Here is a 22,244-nt window from a genome sequence, read left to right as displayed (position 1 = left end):
GCGGGCACCAGTAATGTCTCCATTGTGAAACTTGTTGCTATTGTTTTTGGCATATCAAATATGCCACGGGTAGCTTGCCAGGCTCCGCCATGCAGGCAGGATACTCTGCTGTGTGGGTGGGATATTCTCTGTAGCTTGTCAGGTTCTCTGAGAGGGTTGGAGGAATCAAACCCAGGTCGACCATGTGTAAGGCAAATGCCCTACCCACTGTGTTGTCGCTCCAGTCCTTCAATAGCTCAAGTGATAAACTGGAAGGCTGTAGACAGCAGCTCTGTGAGCTGCTTTTAGAAAGAAATAAAGAAGGAAGGAAGGAAGGAAGGAAGGAAGGAAGGAAGGAAGGAAGGAAGGAAGGAAGGAAGGAAGGAAGGAAGGAAGGAAGGAAGGAAGGAAGGAAGGAAGGAAGGAAGGAAGGAAGGAAGGAGAGAGAAAGAAAGAAAGAAAGAAAGAAAGAAAGAAAGAAAGAAAGAAAGAAAGAAAGAAAGAAAGAAAGAAAGAAAGAAAGAAAGAAAGAAAGAAAGAAAGAAAGAAGGAAGGAAAGAAAGAAGGAAAGAAAGAAAGAAAGAAAGAAAGAAAGAAAGAAAGAAAGAAAGAAAGAAAGAAAGAAAGAAAGAAAGAAAGAAAGAAAGAAAGAAAGAAAGAAAGAAAGAAAGAAAGAAAGAAAGAAAGAAAGAAGGAAAGAAAAGATACTAGAGTAACTTAGTGACTTGTAAGCTAAGGGGAAAGGGTGCCTAGATTCCTTTATATTTCTCCATGTATTGCATTCCTGGGCCAATTGGTTTCTCTTCTTGTATGTAATATTACCCTTTTTTTACCTCTTTTTAGCAAAAGCTTTGGAAAGAACTCTGTACATCTTAAAATAAAGCATACATTATGTTGAGTAAAACAAAACATTCAAGAGTAAGTGGTTTCAGACCAAGAATTTAGCTTCAAATAAATAATGTATTTGAATAATGCAACCACTTAAAAGATACAAAGGCCAGGCTGGAGATAGATAGACAGATAGATAGTACAGCAAAGATGGTGCTTTCCTTGCACGAGGCCAGCCACAGTTGGATCCCCGCTTTTGCCGCCCAGCACTGTATATGGTCCCCTACGCCCCACCAGGAGTGGTCCTGACGCACAGTCTGCAGTCAGCCCTGAATACTGCAGGATATGCACTCCCACCCATACCCCCAAGAAGGGAAAAAAGATAAAAAGGCCCTAAATGTCCAATTTTCCTTAAAAATCTTTAGACTCTAGTCTTTGAAGGCATGAGCCCCAGTTTATAGATCTAGAGTACAGATTATAGAATTAGACAAAGCTGAAAAATATGTACTATATGCTTCTCCTTTCCCCACCGCCTGGTAGTAATCACAGCCAAATGCATAATAAGTTAATCTCTTGAGGGATCAATTTATCTATCTAAAAATACAAGTACTAAAACTTAACTCATTGTATATTAGTAAGGATTAAACTGGACTCATGTGATAATGCATATACAGCACTTGTCCAAGAGCAAGCAAATATTAGGTATGCAATAAATAGTGTTGATAAGATGATTACTAATAACAATGAGTATTACTATTCTTTTCTAATTATAGGGCTTTAAGAATTTGGTTTTTCTTCTCCACGATAACATTTCTCCACGCTAAGGATAATAAACGATAATGCATCCTGCGGTTTTGCTCAAAGACTCTGAATTCATCAGAAAAACATATTATGAATGTATTCTGGCTTAGCTTTAGTGCCAAGAGAAATTATTTCAAACAGGTGCATGTTTATTATCCAGGAAGAACATTTTCCCCAATGTCATATTTGACTATGTCATATTGCTACAATTGTTATCACAACAGTAATGATATTTTAATGAGCAGAAATGGAAGTGCTCATTTGGAAGGAGAGTAGCTTGGAATATAAGTGAATATAGCCACTGAAAAGCATGATAATTCTTTTTTTTTTCTGTATTTGAATTTTATCTTTGTTTAGCTTCGATGTACATATTTGTAGAACCGCAGAAGAAAGAAAGGGTAGGGCAGGAGGGCCCGTTAGTCTTGCACAAGGTGTTCATGGAAATACTTTTATATGTTTTTGTCAGAAATACTTGGAGAACAAATAACTGAACTAAACAATTGTATTTACTCTCTTTATTACATTTACTGAAAAAGTATTTTAATACTTTAAATAGTTGATCTTGGACTGAACATTAAAAAAAGCATGATAATTCTTTAGTTACAGTAAAATAATTTTAGACCTTGAAAATCACTTTGATATGCTCACTCTTATTTTTCCATATATATTGGTTTATTGTTTAATGTTTACTACTAGAATATGGCCAGTTGTTATTTATATAGTTATATCAACATTCTAATAGATTTACAGAAGAGTAAAATTAGTTACTTTTGTAACATATTGCATATGCATATGTTAATATACATATATGATAAAATGAAAAGATATGAAATTATATTTTCAGAACCAACTATTACCCTTGAATAAGTGTATAAGGTTTGTGGAGGGGTACCTCATATTCTATCTGATGTGGTTTTTCATCATTTATGCACTAAACTTATATTTATTTCTTGGGATCCTTTTCAAAATGTAAATAAATACCCTCCTAGTAAAATACCTAGTAGTGCCAGTAGTGATAAGTAGGAAAATGGCCAATGCAGAAGAAAGAAAGCACATGGACAGAGTATCTACACTATCCATGATGATTTCACAACATTGGAGGAATCACTGCCAGAAGAGAAAAGTCAAAGGCACAATTGAGTTGGTTCTTTCATTATTTTATCAAATATAGTAGAGTTTTCACACAGACAACCTGGGTTCAATTTCTCTGCCCCTCACTGAGAGCCCAGCAAGATACTGAGAGTATCTCACCCGTACAGCAGAGCCTGGCAAGCTAGCTGTGGCATACTGATATGCCAAAAAGAGTAACAAGTCTCACAATGGAGACAATTACTGGTGCCTGCTCAAGTAAATCGATGAGCAATGGGATGACAGTGATACAGTAGAGTTTTAAAATTTAAATACAAAACTGGAATTGTGTTGAATTTACATATATTCAAGAAACAATACAAGTCTTTATTGTTGTGCTATACATGCTCCTACATTAAGTATTTCCTGAATATCATTTTCCAGACTAATCCACACTAACTGTGCCCAACAAAAATTTTCTCATGTCTTTAAAATAAGCGGGATCTTGGAAAATTTTAACCTTTTGTAGTTAGCTTAGAGGATAATGTTTAAAAGTTATCTTAAATTGAGCTCCCATTTGACCCAGCAATACCACTTCTGGGAATATACCCTGAAGGCCCCAAAACACACAGCAGAAACACCATCTGCACTCCTCTATTCATTGCAGTGCTATTCATCATAGCCAGAATATGGAAACAACCTGAGTGCCCAAGAACAGATGACTGGAGCATCTACACAGTGGAATATGCAGCAGTTAGGGAAAAGGAAGTCATGAAATTTTCCTATAAATGAATGGACAATGGAGAGTATCATGCCAAGTGATGTGAGTCAGAAGGAGAGGGACAGAAATAGAGTTACTGCATTCATTTGTGGTATAGAAACATATATATAGTAGAAGATTAATATGCATGGCTGAGGAAAACAGTGGGTAGGAGGACCAGTCAGTGGTTGGAACTAACCACAAGTGTGTGGGAGGCTGAGGGTAGGTAAGCTAGAGATCAGTATGACAATAATAGCAGGGAATGATCATGCTGTACAAGATCTGAGGGTTAAAAGTAGATAGAGATATTCTTGATAACCTTTCAATATCAATATTGCAAATCACAATGCCCAAAAGAAGAGAGGGGGGAGGGGTGACGGGGAAGAGGAGGAGGAAGAGGAAGAGGAAGAAAAAGAGGAAGAGGAAGAGGAAGAGGAAGAGGTGGAGGAGAAGGAGGAGGCGGAGGAGGAGGCAGAAACGAAGGCAGAAGCAGCAGCAGCAGAAGCTCCAGAAGCAGAAGCAGCAGCAGCAAAAGCAGAAGCAGAAAAGAGGAGGAGGAGGAGGAGGAGGAGGAGGAGGAGGAAGAGAAGGAGGAGGAGGAGGAGGAGGAGGAGGAGGAGGGGAACCTGGGGACATTGGTGCTGGGAAATGTGCACTTGAGGGATGGGTGTTGGAATACTGTATAACTGAAACCCAATCATGAAAAGCTTTGTAAGGGTCTATCTCACAGTGATTCAATTAAAAAGTTAGAAAAATTTTAAGTTTGTAAAAAAAATCATTAAAGCTTACTCGATTTTCTGCAGAATTCTTTGGGTTGGCACCTACAAATGTAACTTCAGCAATTTCTCCCTAAAAACAGATATTTATTTCATGAGTTACAATAAATCTTTCTCATGTTCACATTTGAGGTATTATTTATTAAACAGGTTATGATCTTAGATATGTATGTATGTATATATGCATACATGCAATATTAACCAAATAAGTAATCTTCTAAGAACACTAGAGAACATGCTCTGCAACAATGATTATAGGTAATTAAAGCCACTAAATTACTCCAGAATTTTGGGCCAAAAATCTTATGTTTATCTGATTCAGATAAAAAACATAGAACTATAGTGCATACTAGGAAGAGTACATTTAAATGGATTCTTTGGCTGCTTAATATTTTCTCAAACCTCCCTGCCACACACACATAGGACACACAATAAAGCAAATCAAATTCTTTCACCCACATATAAATGTCCCAAATTTTAAAAAACGATAAAACAGAGTGTATGTTTATCTTTCCACTTAAAACAACATTTAAAACCTAAAAATATCTGTATTATGTAATATTATATCATGATTTTAAAGATAATCGACATCAGACCATGAAAATAGTGATCATTGGGTAATAGAAAACAAAATTCCCATTTGTTGTTCTTCTTTAAATCTTCAAAAACATATGCCTAGATTTGTTCTGTGTGTCAGTGGAAACAGTAAGTTTCTACTTGTTTTCCAAGATTTAGTCCACATTAAAAAAATTTTCTTAGGGGCACATCGGGTAGGGCATTTGCCTTGCACGCAGCCAACCCGGGTTTGATTCCCAGCATACCACATGGTCCCCGAGCACTGCCAGGAGTTATTCCTGAGTGCACACCCAGGAATTAACCCCTGTGCATCACCGGGTGTGACCCAAAAAGCAAGAAAAAAAAATTTAATAAAAATTTGTCATGATTTAGAGTCAGTGATGACTGTTTCAGTCGAGATGTGCTGTTTAACTATTTACTATATTATTTATTCTCCCTTGAATGGTTTTCACAAGCGTTTATTCTCTTATTGATTTCAACAGTGAAAATACCAAACTAGTTATTCTAACTTTGAGCAAAATGTTCCAACCATCCAACTACATCTGGTATCTAATTAGCCAAATTGTCCTAACCACTGAAAAAGTTTGTTTTTCTTATTTTTCTATATCCAAAATTTCCTATTTATGAGTACTTCTCTTAGTTCTAATAAGCAATCCTATTTCAAAGGCAAAATGCTAATTCAAAAAATAGTGGTATATTATAGGTGATTTTGACAAGTAGGAGTGAGGGAAACAAATAGTCTTTCCCCAATCAACCAAATATCTAAAGCAAATCCATCCAAAACAATCACTTTGGTATTTCGGGTAGCAACAAAAAGTAAAAAAATGATTAGTTGTTAAAACTACTAGATTTTTGTTGCATGTGGCTGATCTGGGTTTAATCCCTGTCATCCCATACTGTCTCCCAGAGCACCCAGGCGTGTTATCTGAGTGCATAGCCAGGAGTAAACCCTGAGCACCACAGGGTACTCCCCAAAACAAAAATGCCAAGCACAGAATCTGCTGAATATTTGCTGAATGTTAAATTACATACTAATCAACCAAACCTTTTGAACCAGACTTAAAGTTTTTTATCAAAATTTGAAAAACTGAACAAAACTACCAGTAGTCACACATTTTAATGGAGACTTTACAAAATGCAGTCTAGGTTTTCATTATTGCTGTTGTACTTGTTTCAGTAATCAAATTTGGAGGCTTTACTACTGTAGTCTAAGTTTTTTGTTGTTGTTATTTTCAGTAATCAAATTTTTGGTGGGCCCAGAATGGGGGAGGACACACCCAGCAGCGCTAGGGGACTATTCCTCTCTCTGTTCTCAGGAGCGACCCCTGGAAAGTCATATGCTCAGAGGACCATAAGCCTCCTGGAATCAAACCACATGAATGGCAAGCAAAGCAAATGTGCTACCTCCTTTACTATCTATCCGGTCCAAATTAAATTTTAAAGGGACAAAAGATACTCTGGGGTTGAAAAACGAAGCTGGAATTCAAGGTACTATCTATATAGCAAAATTATATTTTATAGAAAAATTATTATATTTAAAAATGTAGCAAAATTCATTCATCTTTTTAAACCTGCAAGTCTGTGTATGTCTGATAAGTGGTTATCATAGAAAATATATATTTTTAACAAAACCACTCGGCTGAAAAATCAGATGCTCTTGAATAGACAATTTTCCAGAGATATACATGTGATCAACAGGTAAAAAAAAATCATTAAAATCATAAGGTTCATTGCAGTAAATAGATAGAAATCTGGATAAAAACAATATGAAAGCAAGAGAGAAATGAATCATTATTTAGATAAGGGTAATTATGGTAAGATTAACAGTTAACTTCTCATTTAAGAATAAAGGACCACAGATAATGTAGTACCACATAAAAGTGTCAACTTCTCAATCAGATTGGAGAGAGAGGGTAGGACACATGCCATGCACACAACACCCAGATTTGATCCTCAGGACCACATATGGCCTGACCCAGCCAAGAGTAATCTCTGAGCATAAAGCACAGCTGAGTGTGAATTCAAAAGCAAAGAAAAATTAAAAAATAAGAAATTCTCAACCGGATATGTAACAAAGCTGCATATTCAAAGATAACAGAAAAATTAAAACTGCACATAGAAATTTCTCAGAAAGACTATATAACTCCAAAAAGTTTGTTAGAAGAAATGATTTAGTGAAGTTTCAGAATACGGTTGATATAAAATGGTAGCAACACAAATTCTGCTTCATTTCTATGTACTTTATTCCTCTGCCTTTCATTTCTATGTGCTTTCTAAGAGCTTTAAACTCTATGATCATTTATTTGAGACAAGGAAAGAGAAAATAACTTAAATTTTAGAAATTCACTCATTTTTTGTTTGGGGACCATACCCAAAGATGCACAGTGGGTACTTCTGATTCTGCACTCAGGATCACTCCTGATAATGTGATCAGGGCACCATATGGGATGCCAGGGATCAAATCTGAGTTGGCAGCATGCCAGGAAAGTGCCCTCCACACTGTACTAGAAATTTCAGACCTAGCGATTCATTTTCACATAGCTACTAACTGAAAAATATTTTCCAGTCCCAAGTTTGCAAATCCTCTGCAGAGATAGAAACAATTGTGAAAATTTTCGGTGCTACCAGCTGTTCCCTGGCATGATTAGAGGCAGGTGGTGCCATTACACAGCGTGCTCCGTTTCCCTACACCGACTTCTGAATGATTCCAAGTTCCCTTTATGAGTCTTACCACTCTATATTGAGATTCTGTTGGCTGCAGGACATCCCCAAATTTTTTGCCTATTGGTACATTGTCATCAACATTAGGAGTTAATGGGATTATCAGTTGCTTGAAAAATGGAGGCTCTGGACCACTGCTCAAGTCAGCTACTGTGTCCTAGAACAGAAAACATTTGTTTAAGAAACACACAGAATGTTAAAAACATTCTCCCAGAGCCCAACACCAGAAATGCTTTAATTAATTCATTAAACTCTCTCTCTCTCCCCTTACTCCCTCCCCCCTTCTCCCCTTCCCCCTCCCCCAACCCCCCCTCTCTCTAAGAGTTTAAAACTTTAGCAAAATATTGGAGTCGGAGTGACACTACAGTAGGGAGGACATTTTCCTTCCACAGGACCCACCCAGGTTCGATCCTCTGCATCCCATATGGTCCTCCAAGCACCGCCAGGAGTAATTCCTGAGAACATAGCCAGGAGTAACCCCTAAGCATCGCTGGGTGAGACCCAAAGAGCAAACAAACAAACAAACAAACAAAACCTTTAGCAAAATGTGAGGTGAAGCTTGTTAAAGTAGAGCCTATTTGACCAAAACTTAAACTTCCATTCTCAGAAGGAAATTTTTGTCACAGGCAACACTTTTATTCCCCTATAAAAACGAGCTGGGAAACACACTACACAGTTTTGTTATCTAGAAAACAGATCTTATTGTGTAAACTTTGGACAAGGAGATAATACATGATACTGTTTTTAAAATGACATTGTATAATAACTTTTTAAAATGTTGAGCCCTCTAATGCCGACTGGTTCAGCCCTTCTGGAAAACAATTTGGACGACTCTCAAAAAATTAGATATTGAATTCCCATTTGACCCAGCAATACCACTGCTGGGAATATATCCCAGAGAGGCAAAAAAGTACAATCGAAACAACATCTGCACATGTATGTTCATCGCAGCACTGTTTACAATAGCCAGAATCTGGAAAAAACCCGAATGCCCCAGAACGGATGACTGGTTGAGGAAACTTTGGTACATCTATACAATGGAATACTATGCAGCTGTTAGAAAAAAGGAGGTCAAGAATTTTGTAGTCAAGTGGATGGGCATGAAAAGTTTCATGCTGAGTGAAATGAGTCAGAAAGAGAGAGACAGATATAGAAAGATTGCACTCATCTATGGTATATAGAATAACAGAGTGGGAGACTAACACTCAAGAACTGTAGAAATAAGTACCAGGAGGTTGACTCCATGGCTTCGAGGCTGGCCTCACGTTCCAGGGAAAGGTCAACTCAGAGAAGCGATCACCAACTACATTGTAGTCGAAGGCCATGTGGGGGAAGGGAGTTGCGGGCTGAATGAGGGCTAGAGACTGAGCACAGCGGCCACTCAACACCTTTATTGCAAACCACAACAGCTAATTAGAGAGAGAAAACAGAAGGGAATGCCTTGCCACAGTGGCAGGGTGGGGTGGGGGGGAGATGGGATTGGGGAGGGTGGGAGGGACACTGGGTTTACGGGTGGTGGAGAATGGGCACTGGTGAAGGGATGGGTTCCAAACTTTGTATGAGGGAAGTATAAGCAAAAAAGTGTATAAATCTGTAACTGTACCCTCACGGTGATTCTCTAATTAAAAATAAATAAATTAAAAAAAAAAAAAAAGTAAACTGAAAAAAAGTATCACGTATCACTGTAAAAAAAAAAAAAATAAAAAAAAAAATAAAATGTTGAGCCCTCTTCTACCAGAGCTTACTAGTCTATCCTTCTCTATGATAATTAGATAAGAGACTATACTTTAAAGTTGAAGATTATCCTATATTTATATCCTACCTGGTTTTATAGATGTTTCCCACAAAAAGTTTGTCACCTTTAATAATATCTTTAAAATATTCATATGAAATTCTAAATAGTCCTTTTGAATATATAAAAATATTTTATCCTCTTTTTATATATTTAATATTTACAAGGACAATATAACTTGTTTTCGTTCCCACTATGCAAATGAGAAAATGTATATGGAGATTTTAAAAGAAAAGCCTGTTTTTAATACCATGTAGGTAATACTAGATATAAAGCCATAACACTCTGAAGCAAATATTAAAATAAACAACAAAATTAATGTTTTCTTCCTAAATATTGCTATAAAGCATAAAGTTCATTTTTAATGGAAAAATTTATAGACCTTAGATTTCAATGAAATTTAAAAGTAATCATCTCTAGGGATGGATTCTGACTTATATTTTTCTATACAATCTATAGATCAAACAACTAATTACAGCTTTTATGATAAAAATATTTAATTCTACTTTGAATAACAGATATAAAATTGGGAGAAATTTTAAGTTAAAATAATAGTCAGGTATCACTGTATTACTGTCATCCCATTGATCATCGATTTGCTCAAGCGGGCGCCAGTATCATCTCCATTCATCCTAGCCCTGAGATTTTAGCATCATTGTTACTGTATTTGGCATATAAAATATGTCAAGGAGAGCTTGCCAGGCTCTGCCATGTGGGCAGGATTCTCTCAGGTACCTTGCCAGGTTCTCCGAGAGGGAGAACTAGGCTATAAGAGGTCGAACGACCACACTCGCCCAAAGCACATGCAGAAGCTTTGTTTTATAGTCTCTGGATCTTGGCCGTTGATGGGATACACGGCACTGGGTGTGAGGGGGCAGTTTGTGGGTGTGGCTGCCAAGCTATTGGAAAATAATCACTGTCACTGTCACTGATGTCCTGTTGCTCATCGATTTGCTAGAGCGGGCACCAGTAACATCTCCATTTTGAGACTTGTTACTGTTTTTCGCATATCGAATATGCCACGGGGAGCTTGCCAGGCTCTCTGCCGTGCGGGAGAGATACTCTCAGTAGCTTGCCGGGCTCTTCAAGAGGGGCGGAGGAATTGAACCCGGGTCAGCTTTGTGCAAGGCAAATGCCCTATGGCTGTGCTATTGATCCAGCCCATTTTATAATTAAATACATTAACAAAAACTTAACATATTCAACAACTAAATTAGACATAGCACTGTAGCACTGTCATCCTGTTCATCGATTTGCTCAAGTAGACACCAGTAACATCTCTATTGTGAGACTTGTTACTGCTTTTGGCATATTGAATATGCCATGGGTAGCTTGCCATGCTCTGCCGTGCAGGCAATATACTCTTGGTAGCTTGCTAGTTTCTCTGAGAGGGATGGAGGAATCCAGGAGAGATGGATGGAGGAATATAACCTGGGTCAGCCGTGTGCAAGGCAAATGCCCTACCCACTGTGCTGTCGCTCAGTTAAACATATAAAATTGCCCATATTCAAATGTTTTAATCTACAGAAACAACAAGTTTTGTTTGTTTTGATATACTCCAAGCTCTTTTTCTGAAAAAGCTCTTTTAAAGAAATATTTGGTTTTGCAGTACATAATTATATTTTAGCCTTTATTGAGGCTCATATATGTTATTACATAAAGTTCCTCATCAGGGCTGGAGTGATAGTACAATGGGGAAGGAGTTTGCCTTGCTGGCAGTCAACCTGGGTTCAATGCCTGGCATCCCTTATGGTCCCTTGAGCAAATCCAGGAGTGATTCCTGAGTGCAGATCCAGGAATAACCCCTGAACATTGTCAGGCGAGACCCAAAAAGAAAAAAAAATGCTAAAAATAAAGTTCCTTTATGATATTTTAAGTTATATATCCTAATCATTGACTAAAATTCAGAAAGCACAATGAAACTTCAAAAATAACTATGCCAATGTGTATATTTTAAAGTACAATTATTTAAGGTAGATACAACATATATGTATATTCCAAGTTACTGTTATGCTTTATTAATGCCTCCACTTATATATGATAATAAGCATTTTTACAATGGAACCACCCGAAAAGGAAAAACATGACACTAATTATTATTGTAAGATCCTGCTGACTGAAAATGCAAACCAATTTCCAAAATGCTGTAATCAGATAAGGAACTCATAACTGATGACATGATTAGTTTGTGAAGTGATTGGAGAGAATCTGGACAGGATTCAAAAATACTTGTTTAACTCCTATGCATAGTTACAGCAATTTATTATCTCCAAATACATTTACCACCTGAAAAATAGGGAGAAATCATACTTTACATGATTATCGTAAGGATAATGTAAGATTTATGAAAAGAAGTTGCCTCTACCAAAAGATATTTGCCAAATCTGAATTTACTGTTTCAAAGTTTTATAATACCAATTTTTATAATAAAAAATTTCCCTCAAAACTAACATTTTATTTTGCTTCCTACTGCCTTCTTCTACCCCTAGGCAAACACACAGATTTTTTTTTTTTTTTTACCGTAGCAATGGCTTTGGCCAGGATTCTGAATTGCTGGATGTAAGCAGACAGAGTATGTGGTCCATAAATGGTAGATGCTGCCTCATACCGCTGAGCCTGTAAGTAAAGCAGGGCAGAGTTGTACATTCTTCTGCACATTTCAGTCCATTCACAGAGAAACTATCTTTTGCTTAGGAGTGTTGCATGGACATCTTACATAATTCAGACTGGCATAACAACACTAATTATAACCAAAGAAGGAGGGTATTTTTGTTTTGCAGTTAAAGTAATTCTCATCAACTGCTTGTTAAAAGGGTGTTGGGTGTGCCTCTGGACATTTAACCAGAAAGATTAACATTAACATTAACAAAAGATTAACATTAACAGCCTGTGGGTTTACCTCTATCTTAAGTATTTGGAATATACACATTTTTCCCTAGTAGCCCCTGAATAAAATCTATTTGAATGAGTCCTTATTCAAATGGCCTAAAGAAGGACCATTTGAATAAGGTCTAAAGAAGGACCTATGATAATAATAATGGGCTAAACCCACTAATTAACAATGGGCTAAAGAAGGACCATCTGACTAAGAACTTTTAATCCCTACTAGAACTATGAAATAGTACCAAATGCATCTCCTCTTTTTTGGTCTGAGCATCGAATCTTTGATTGTTCCATAGAAATCTCAAATTTATCTGAATCTAATTCCAAATTTACCAGCTGTTCCCTGTTACATTCTTTATTTCAACAAATGCTATTCCTACAGCCTTCTGTGCCAGGGTCATCTGGCAGTTATCTTAGACTACCCTCTGTCATCACTGTATCACTGTTTCACTGTCATCCCGTTGTTCACTGATTTGCTCGAGTGAGCGCCAGTAACGTCTCCATTCATCCTAGCCCTGAGAATTTAGCAGCCTCTCTTTACTTTAGCAGCCTCTCTTTCCAAAGGGTACCACACTGGAAGCTCTTTCAGAGTCAGAGCTGTTTTTGGCATATCAAATACACCACAGGGAGCTTGCCAGACTCTGCTGACTCTCTATCATACATCCTATAAATCTCCAAGTCTTGGCACTCCTTACAATCTCTTGAGTTCATTTCCCTCTGTGTCTACCTACCACTTTTAGTTAAGTCAAACCTAGATCATGATGACGGTGACTGTAGCTTCTGAGACAGTTTTCTGCCTCCACATTTGCTTTTCCTATGCATTTTTCACACAGTAATCCTAGTAAAAGCTCAAAATCAGAGATTGGACTACAATATTCCTTCCTTGAATTCTACTTCAAAGTTAGAAAAAATTATTATTGCTCCACGGGGTCAAAATTCTTATAATACACAAGATCTCCACCAATCACGCCCTGCCCCCCACTCTAATCCTTTCCTCAGTACCCAAGCTACGCTCAGCTCATGCTAGTCATATAATTATGGCCCCTTCAGGATTTTGAATCTTTCTCTCTGGATATTTTCATGTAAAAACTCCTCACTCTGTAACACCTTCCTTTTATCTACTCAATTTACTCTATTTATTCTCAGTTATTGGCTGGAGCCATAGCACAGTGGGCCGGGCGTTTGCCTTGCATGCGACTGACCCGAGTTCAATTCCTCTGTCCCTCTCAGAGATCCTGGCAAGCTACCGAGAATATACCGCCCGCATGGCAGAGCCTGGCAAGCTACCCATGGCATATTCGATATGCCAAAAACAGTAACAACAAGTCTCACAATGGAGACGTTACTGGTGCCCACTCAAGGAAATAGATGAACAATGGGAAGACAGTGCTACAGTGCTACATTCTCAGTTATTATTTATTCTCAAGATGTTACAATTTTCAAAAGAGCTGCCAATCTTATACATCTTTTACACAGATATGTAATAATTTTATTTACTAGACCATGAAATTTAGTGCTCTTGAGATCAGTAGAAGATTCTTCTTGTTTTTCCCAGATTGTGGCTGAAATTTTGTCCCAACACATATTTACTAAGGAAATGACTGAATAAATTATTTTCTCACAAGAGCATGTTTCTGAACATGAACTCCTCTGGTAATCAACTGCAGTCTATTTACTCTTCTCAGAATAAAGTTTCAGAATGCATCAAACAAAATACAGAGACTGACAAAGAAAACTAATTAAGTAGACTAATAAATCATTATGTTGCAAATTAGTACTGTGCTTATTACATTATTAAATAACAAATCTAGTAGCACCTATAATTTTAATGGTGATGCATAAAAGATATTTCTAGATCTTCAATAACTGTTCATGTCATGAAAATAACTGGGATTCTTATTGTTGATGAGTACAGAGTACTGCTAGTATCTCTTGTCCCCTATATTCATAATTGAGGAAAATATTAAATAAGAAAAATAATTTTAAAATAGATAAATGAAATTTATTCCTATCCAAGTACACCCTAATTAAGAACCTTGCTTTGAGAGGATATGCAAAAGAAACTATCTATAAAGTCTACAAACACCAGTAGAGCAGATTTCATTGCTGACCTGAACGGAACACTTGCCAAGGGATAAACCATGTGATTTGGTACGCACTTCAAAGAGATACCAGCAGATATTTTAGAAACCCTTAGTTGTATAACTTGGGCTTTTCTTTTGTTCTATTTGATAACAAAGTAACATTTTCAGCCACAATCTCCCCTATACTCTATGACATACTGCATCTTGTGTTTTTACATACTAATGTTTAGTTTTAATTATATTCTGGAATAATTTTCTATTAAGTAGCCCAATAAACATGCTTCAAAGGAAAAAGTTAACTCAAATTTTTCTAGAAACATAAGAACATCTTAGCAGCTTTAATATTTTACCATCTACAAGGATTTTCTGAAAGATCAGAGAATAGATACTAGGCTCTTATTCAAAGTGACAATGTAATAAAAAGAATTTATGAGGGGCAAATTGCATCAGCTCTTTAGTCCGCCTTTCTGCCTCATACTCCATTATTATTATTATTGTTATTATTATTATTATTAGCAAGATTATCAGAGCTGAGGTAGAATACTGACTTTTTTTGGTGGTGGTGGTGGTGGTGGTGGTGATGATGTTTTTTTGAATATTGACTGTTTTTATGTGAGAGACTGATTCTTAATTTAGGGCTTATCTAAAGGATTACTAAAATAACATTTACAGAGTGCTTAAACCAGGGCATTCAATAAATAACAGTTATCAGCAGAACCTTCCCTTTATTCCAGATAAGCCAAAGTAATCAGAAACATTGTGGTTAAAAATCGAAGATTTTATACCACACCCTAAATTAGTATCAATGCCTCTGATAAAATAACTTTATTCAATGAGATTAGAATTCTGAGAGTAAACCTAGGATTCCCAAAAACAACCTTTGGTTTACCATATTCTTACATGTTCTAGATAAAAACATCTCTCAATAACACGATTAAAGAATTCTAGGGGCTGGAGCAATAGCACAGTGGGTAGGGAGTTTGCCTTGCACACAGAAGACCCAGGTTCAATTTCCAACATCCTGTGTGGACCCCCGAGCACCGCCAGAGTAATTCCTGAGTGCATGCGCCAGGAGCAACCCCTGTGCATAATCAGGTGTGACCCCCCAAAAAAGCAAAAAAAAATAAAAAATAAAAGAATTCTAGAAAGTAACTGTCCATTGATACATTATGTATTGACCGGGGTATTGTTCATAAAATATAATGAGAACATTTCAGTTTATCTGCTGTGAGAATAATAAAGATGAGGATGAGATAGTCATAGAGGTAACTGATTAACACAGTGGTATTCTTTACCTGGTACTCTTCATAGGTGGCAACATAATGTGTATAGACGTTGCATAGACCAGAAATAACAACGGTCATATTCTGCCTTCCATTAGATGCAAATTCCTAAGAAGGGAAGATTGACCCCAGTAAATTCTCTATCTAAAAGAACAGTATTGTCCCAATTATTCTTGACCCATGACCACACATAAGAATCATTAGTATCAAATGCCTCAATATAATTCCTGAATTTTTTAAAAAACAGGGAATGCATAATATGCAATACATTTGATGAAAAATAAAACCCATAACTCTGATCAACAATTGAACAAGTTAGTAGCTCTAAAGGCATCTTTACAAGTGCATTTGCCAATGTAAAATTTTTTTACTACTAAGGTATAAATTTTAGAGTTTCCTAAAAAGTATAATGGCTGTCATTTAGAACATTTATGTCATTTTTGGTACTTACTAAATTTATAGAAGATCATAAAGATTGGTAAACTACAAAATTCCTACATAAATTTTAACGATAGCACAGCGGTTGGGCTTTCACCTTTCACGTGGCCGACCCGAGTTCAATTCCTCCGCCCCTCTCAGGGAGCCTGGCAAGCTACTGAGAGTATCGAGCCCACACGGCAGAGCCTGGCAAGCTACCCGTGCGTATTGGATACGCCAAAAACAGTAACAAGTGTCTCGATGAGAGATGTTACTGGTGCTCGCTCGAACAAATTGATGAGCAATGGGATGACAGTGATCCTGACAGTGATCCAGTGAATTCTTGAACTTAGAATAAAGAAATATAGGACTTTAAGATATTTAGGTATATATGATTTATTTAGTAATTTTATTGATAAAACATCAACTTAAAATTTTTAATATTTTGTATTTAAAATACCAATAAAATATTTTGACCTCATAATAATTCATTTTTTAAAATTTGTGCTTATCCAGCAAGTAATCCTACTTATCTCTGGTTGTTATTTTTAAGAGGTGTCATTTTAGTCATTTTAGGAATATTAACTTTAATGGTCACATAAAGAAAAAGGGAATTCTTTTCTCTTCACCAAATATTAATACAGATATTTTATTAACTTACTTCTTGAACTGCCTCCCTAAGTCTTCGTCCAGACATGGTCCTAAGTCAAGAAAACAGAATTATTTGTGTTTTACTAGTCAGAATGTGTGAAAAGTATAAGGAAAGACTTGTACCAAAAGCCAAAAGTTACCCTGGTTCATCACACAAACAGTAAAATAAAATATCTAAGAATTCATTGAAAGTATGAAATTAAAGTGGAGCTTTCTTTCCTGATTAACTTCAAAGCACATTCTAGGCTGAAAAGGAAAAGTTGATGGTAGGAAATAAGAACAATGAATATCACAATTATTTTCCATTCATTTATTTTAATTATGCTCTAGTTTAATAACAGTAAAGGCAAGTAGAAAATGGTCCTCCCTATGAAGAACTTATCATTTAATTTGTTGATTTAATTCTTCAGCAAAACACTACTTCTCTACCAAATCTACTTATACTGTCTACTGTTACTAACGACACAACAGTAAGTTGTTCACAGCCTAGGGAAAGAAATTGGTCAGCAAATAAAAATGAAAGTTTAAGCAAAGCATATTTTCAAAGCTCACAAATGCTCTGGAGAGTAATAAAGTCAGGTTAAGATGAATGGCAGTGGTGGAGGTCACTGTGTTCCTATTAATGCTGGAGTTGGTGGTGATGTGATGCTGGCAGTGATGGTTTGGAAAGACAATGTCATATAGGAAAAACAGGACTGACATTTCCAATCAGTGATTTTAATAGAGAAGAAGCAACAACAAAAAAATTGGTCCTAGAGACCAGAAGAGGGTAAGTGTTATGGGCAAAAAAAAAAACCCTGGACGTTCAATATCCCTAACATGGGAGCCTGCTTGGTGTGCCTGGCAAGTGCAGTTAAGTAAAGGTGTCAGAAGTAGGAGTGAGCAAAGGGAAGATGGTATGAAATAAAATCAGAAAGGCTTCCAAGTCCACAGGATGCAGTAAGTCTTATGTGATATTGTAAATATTTGAGTATTTACTTAAAATAAGATGGGAAACAAGGGTTTTCAATGATAATACACTTTAATTTAATATTTAAAAGGGATTACTGTGGCTGTTTTGTTGAGAAAAAAACCACATACCCACACATGAAAAAAGGAAGAAAGCAGAAAAGTGAGATAAGATTTTATTTTTTTTCTATTTTTTTTCTTTCTTTTTGGGTCACACCCAGCAATGCACAGGGGCTACTCCTGGTTCTGCACTCAGGAATTACTCCTGGCAGTGCTCAGGGGACCATATGAGATGCTGGGAATTGAACCCAGCATTGTAACAATCTGAGAAGATATAATTGGCTTAACCCAGTTTGGGAGCAAATGAAAGTGTTGGATAGATCATAAGTTTTGATGGTGGATTTGATTGGAAGAGGGAAAACTGGAAAAGAGAATATTCAGGGATTTCCAACAATCCAGGAATTGGGACCTCAGTAAAGATTCTTCTTAAAATGCTTAAAATACTTGTAGGTTTAGAAAGATTTTATAAGGAATAGATTTAAAACATTATACTGAAGAGAATTTGGGGGTCTACTTCATCAACAAATTTCAAATATAGCACACTCGGTTAATTACAGCCCTGTGAGGTAAATTACATCCCAGTACTAATTTATAATTACAAGTTTGTAACTTGTTACCATCTCCACCCAATTTTGTCACCATCCACTCCTTAAACGGGGAAAAGAAAAATCAAAAGCCAGGAGCCAGAGTGTTAATACAGTGGAGTGGAAGGACTTGCTGGCACGCAGACAACCAAGGTTCAATCCCTGTCATCTCAAATGGTCCTCGGAGCCTCACAGCGATGATGCCTGAGCACAGAGGCAGTAGTAACACTTGAGCATAGCTGGGTGTGGTTGAAAACTTTAAAAATTCACTTATTGTGGCTCAAGGCAGGTAGGGTACTTGCCTTGCACATTAGATCCCCGGTGTCTACTTAGGATAGTAGACCGTGATCCCTGAGTCCACCAGGAGTGATCCCTGAGTGCAAAGCCAAAAGTAAGCCCTGAGCACAGCCAAGTGTGACACAAAAGCAGAAACAAAACATTTTTGGTTCTATATCAGAATATAGATGATCAGTGAAGACTCAATTTATTGTGACAAAGGGCTGGAGCGATAGCACAGAGGGTAGGGTTTGCCTTTCATGAGGCAGATTGGCTTCGATTCCCAGCATCCCATATGGCTCCCCGAGCACCACCAGGAGTAATTCCTGAGTGCATGAGCCAGGAGTAACCCCTATGCATCGCTAGGTGTGACCCAAAAAAGAAAAAAAAATGTTGTGACAAGTACATATATACATATGTATACATAAATGCAAAATCATTATGCTATATACTTAAATTTTATAGCAGTGTTACTGATTCTCTCTCAATAAAGCTAGTAAAACTTTTTCATAATTCTAATATCTGATAAAATTGTTTAAATTACCTTCATTTTAACATTCTTTCAGGTATTTCCATTAAAATAATCATTCCTGTGTTATTTAAATTGGAAATAATTTTTCTAAATTTTATTTTTAAACCAAACTACCTATCAGTAACAGCCAACCATAACAATAATTTTTACTGAAAAAAAATAAAAACAACTTACGTAAGTTCCCCAGGAATGGCAGCAATGGCCAAAGACCCAAGAGTAATAATCTGAACATCAACAATCTCTGGGTGCCAGGGATGAGGCTTTAACAACTAGGAATTAAAAACATTAAGCACTGTTAAGAATAACTTCTTCCAATGGTTAAGAGATAAGTGGTATTCACAGAAATTCCTTTATTAAAGGATTTAAAGCACTTCTAGCTATTGGTTTCATCAGGCTTGTTTCTTGCGTTTTTGTTGTTGTTTTTGGGTTTTTTATTTGTTTGGTATCCTACCATTATCCTACCATTACCGATTTTCTTTCTATTTTATTAGATAGTCTTAAATAGCTAGTCATAATAAGAATTTCAAATGTTAATGTCACTGACCCATTAACCTAGACTTAATTTCTAATCAATGTTTCTCATCAATGAAGTTGGGGGCAGGCATTTGTCACTGTGAAATTACAACATAGAAAAACAACCAATATTTCTCCTAGAGTACAGTGGTAACTAATACAAAATGAGCTAAAACCTTCATAAGTTAGAATGGATGAACATAATGATCTCCTTCTTTTACTAATAGCAATTTAAATGTTCAGTTCCCAAATTTTGCCTGAGTTTCTAAATTTTCTCCTAGAGAATATTTATTTTCATATTCAGATTAATATCAAGTTTTTCCTTCACTGTTTCCTTTTTCCTCTCTTCTTAAAGAATTTTATTTGAATGTTAGGGGAAATTTATCTACACATTTTCCTGTCAATAAATGATTTTATGTACATTAACATGACCCTTTAACATTTATAATGTGAAAATCATTGTTCCAAAGGAGTGTCTTAAGAAAACTGATTTAGTTAATAGCTGTTAAAACTGCGACATGAATACATTTCAGAAATGCTTTTCTCTGAGGAATTCTTTGTAAATTCCCATCTAGGCATAAACAAAATAAATCTAAATAAGAAAAATTCTATTTTTTCCACTGTTCTAATGTTTAGTTATTTATCAGAATGCAAAAATTCTAAGTCAGTTCATATAAAGTTCTATCACTTGTTCCTTAGCTTATAGTTTTCTTATTTTTAACGTGAAAACTTTGATGTCTGGGGTCTGAGCAATAACACAGCAAGTAGGGAGTTTGCCCTGCATGATTGCTCTGGGTGAAATCCCCAGCATCCCCTCTGGTCCCCTGAACCAGCCAGAAGTGGTCCCTGAGAATGAGGAATAAGCCCTCAGCACAATTGGGTATGGCCCCAAAACAAAACCAAACACAAAAAGAGAAAACTCAGCAGTTAGATTTAGAATATCTAAATAAAAGACCAATTTGAACAGAGATCTACCAATTATATATTATTCACAATTTCAAAAAACACTAATACTTTCAGTATAAAATCTAGATGCATTACCTCTCCAGTATGAAGAAGGATTGGTTTTGGTTTATGGCATTCTGTGATTTCTACAGATGGTTTGCCCAGTATTTGATCACGAATAGTATCCCAAAATGGAATCCCTTCCAGTGTCCCTATTTAGAATACTTTAATTATTATACACGAATGTTCTGAAAGTCACCATTTAAAAAAATATTTTACAAAAAATACACTTAGGAGCACCAAATATTTGTTCAAAGTTGTTCAATGATTCCAAGCATTTTACATAATAGGAGAAGCAAGTTTTGTTTTTCATGCACAAATAAAATAACAAAATAAAAATAATAAAAACAACATGACATGTTTAATTTACAATAGAACTAACCATGTCCATTTCTCCCTGGTTGAACAACTGAAAGAATGACATCTTCAGCCTGAGTAAAAGTTAATTGACTTGAAAGAGCTTATCACTTGATTTTCTACACATACACATATTCATGCACATTTGTGCATTCACACTCACACATGCACACACACACACACACACACACACACACACACACACATCCAGGAACAAGGAAAAAAATAACAGCCATGTTTAAAATCCACAAAGTTCCTTGCTACAAAAACATGCATTTGGAATCTCTACTCCATTAGAAAAACAATTGCAAATATACATAAATTGAATAATTGAGCACCAAAATACAAAAACCAAAATGAGCAATTAGAAGAAATAGAGAACCAAAAGTAGCTGAAACTCATTATTTGATACTAATATTACCCTAACAAAAAAGGCAAAATGATCACAAGAAAGGAAGATTGCAAATCAGCATCTCTATGAATATAGATACAAAGATCTGAAATAAATTTCCAGCAAACTAATACAAGGGATATGTGTGAAGTAGTAGAGCACATGCCTTACATGTGCAAGGCCCTTGTTCAATTCCTGCCACAATATGGCCTTTGAGCACCCTTGAAGTGATCTTGGCCCCAAGTACCACCAGGTATGGTCCCCATGGCAAAAACCAAAACCAAAATCCCAACAAAGGGAATCCACAAATATATAAAAAAGACTATATGTTATAAAAAATAAATAAAAAATAGATTTAACATAAAAAATTAATTCAATAAATATCAATAGAATTTAAGTCACCAGTGACCAACTCACTGAGTGACCAGAATTTAAATGACCAGCTCAATAGATGTAGAAAAAGCATTTGGAAAAAAATTTGATGTCACTTCACTTCATAATAATTCAAATTAAGAATAAAAAGAGACATCTTCCCAATAAAGGGAAACTATGAGAAAAACTATATCTAGTATAATAATTACTAATGAGTGATTGAATGTTTACCCTGGACTTTCAGGAATAATGCAAGTATTTGTACTTTTGCCGCTTCTATTTTACCATATAGGTGAGATTGTACCCAGGGTAATTAGGGAAGAAATAGAAGCAAAGATTGCAATAAAGAAATAAAATTTGTTCTACTTTCTAGATTATATAAAACCCCAAGTAATCCGCTAAAATATTAAAATAAACAAGTTCTACAAAATCAGTATATAGTTCTAATCACATTTCTGGACACCTGTGACAAATAATCTCAAATTAAGTATAAAGAATTTCATTTACAGGGCCAGAGCTATAGAACAACAGGTGAGGTATTTTCCTTGCACACGGCTGAACTGGAACCAATACCCTGCATCCCAAAT

General features: G+C 36.1%; 1 protein-coding gene across 6 annotated transcripts in view; it reads right to left on the bottom strand.

Moving 5' to 3' along the window:
• Window positions 1–22,244, bottom strand: part of ASAH2 (N-acylsphingosine amidohydrolase 2) — a 115,325-nt gene that overhangs the window by 8,798 nt on the left and 84,283 nt on the right. For all 6 annotated transcript variants that reach the window (XM_055119594.1, XM_055119595.1, XM_055119597.1 and 3 more), the window contains 7 exons: window positions 20,574–20,689; window positions 19,194–19,288; window positions 16,630–16,669; window positions 15,564–15,659; window positions 11,822–11,917; window positions 7,520–7,666; window positions 4,226–4,285 (listed from right to left, as the gene is read on the bottom strand). In XM_055119594.1, the coding sequence (XP_054975569.1) occupies window positions 4,226–4,285; window positions 7,520–7,666; window positions 11,822–11,917; window positions 15,564–15,659; window positions 16,630–16,669; window positions 19,194–19,288; window positions 20,574–20,689 (650 nt within the window). The remainder of the gene's footprint in view (window positions 1–4,225; window positions 4,286–7,519; window positions 7,667–11,821; window positions 11,918–15,563; window positions 15,660–16,629; window positions 16,670–19,193; window positions 19,289–20,573; window positions 20,690–22,244) is intronic.

The sequence above is a fragment of the Sorex araneus genome, chromosome 11, assembly GCF_027595985.1.
Source record: "Sorex araneus isolate mSorAra2 chromosome 11, mSorAra2.pri, whole genome shotgun sequence".
Lineage (NCBI taxonomy): Eukaryota > Metazoa > Chordata > Mammalia > Eulipotyphla > Soricidae > Sorex > Sorex araneus.
Note: the sequence above shows the minus strand (reverse complement) of the source record. Positions and strands in the feature narration are given on the sequence as shown.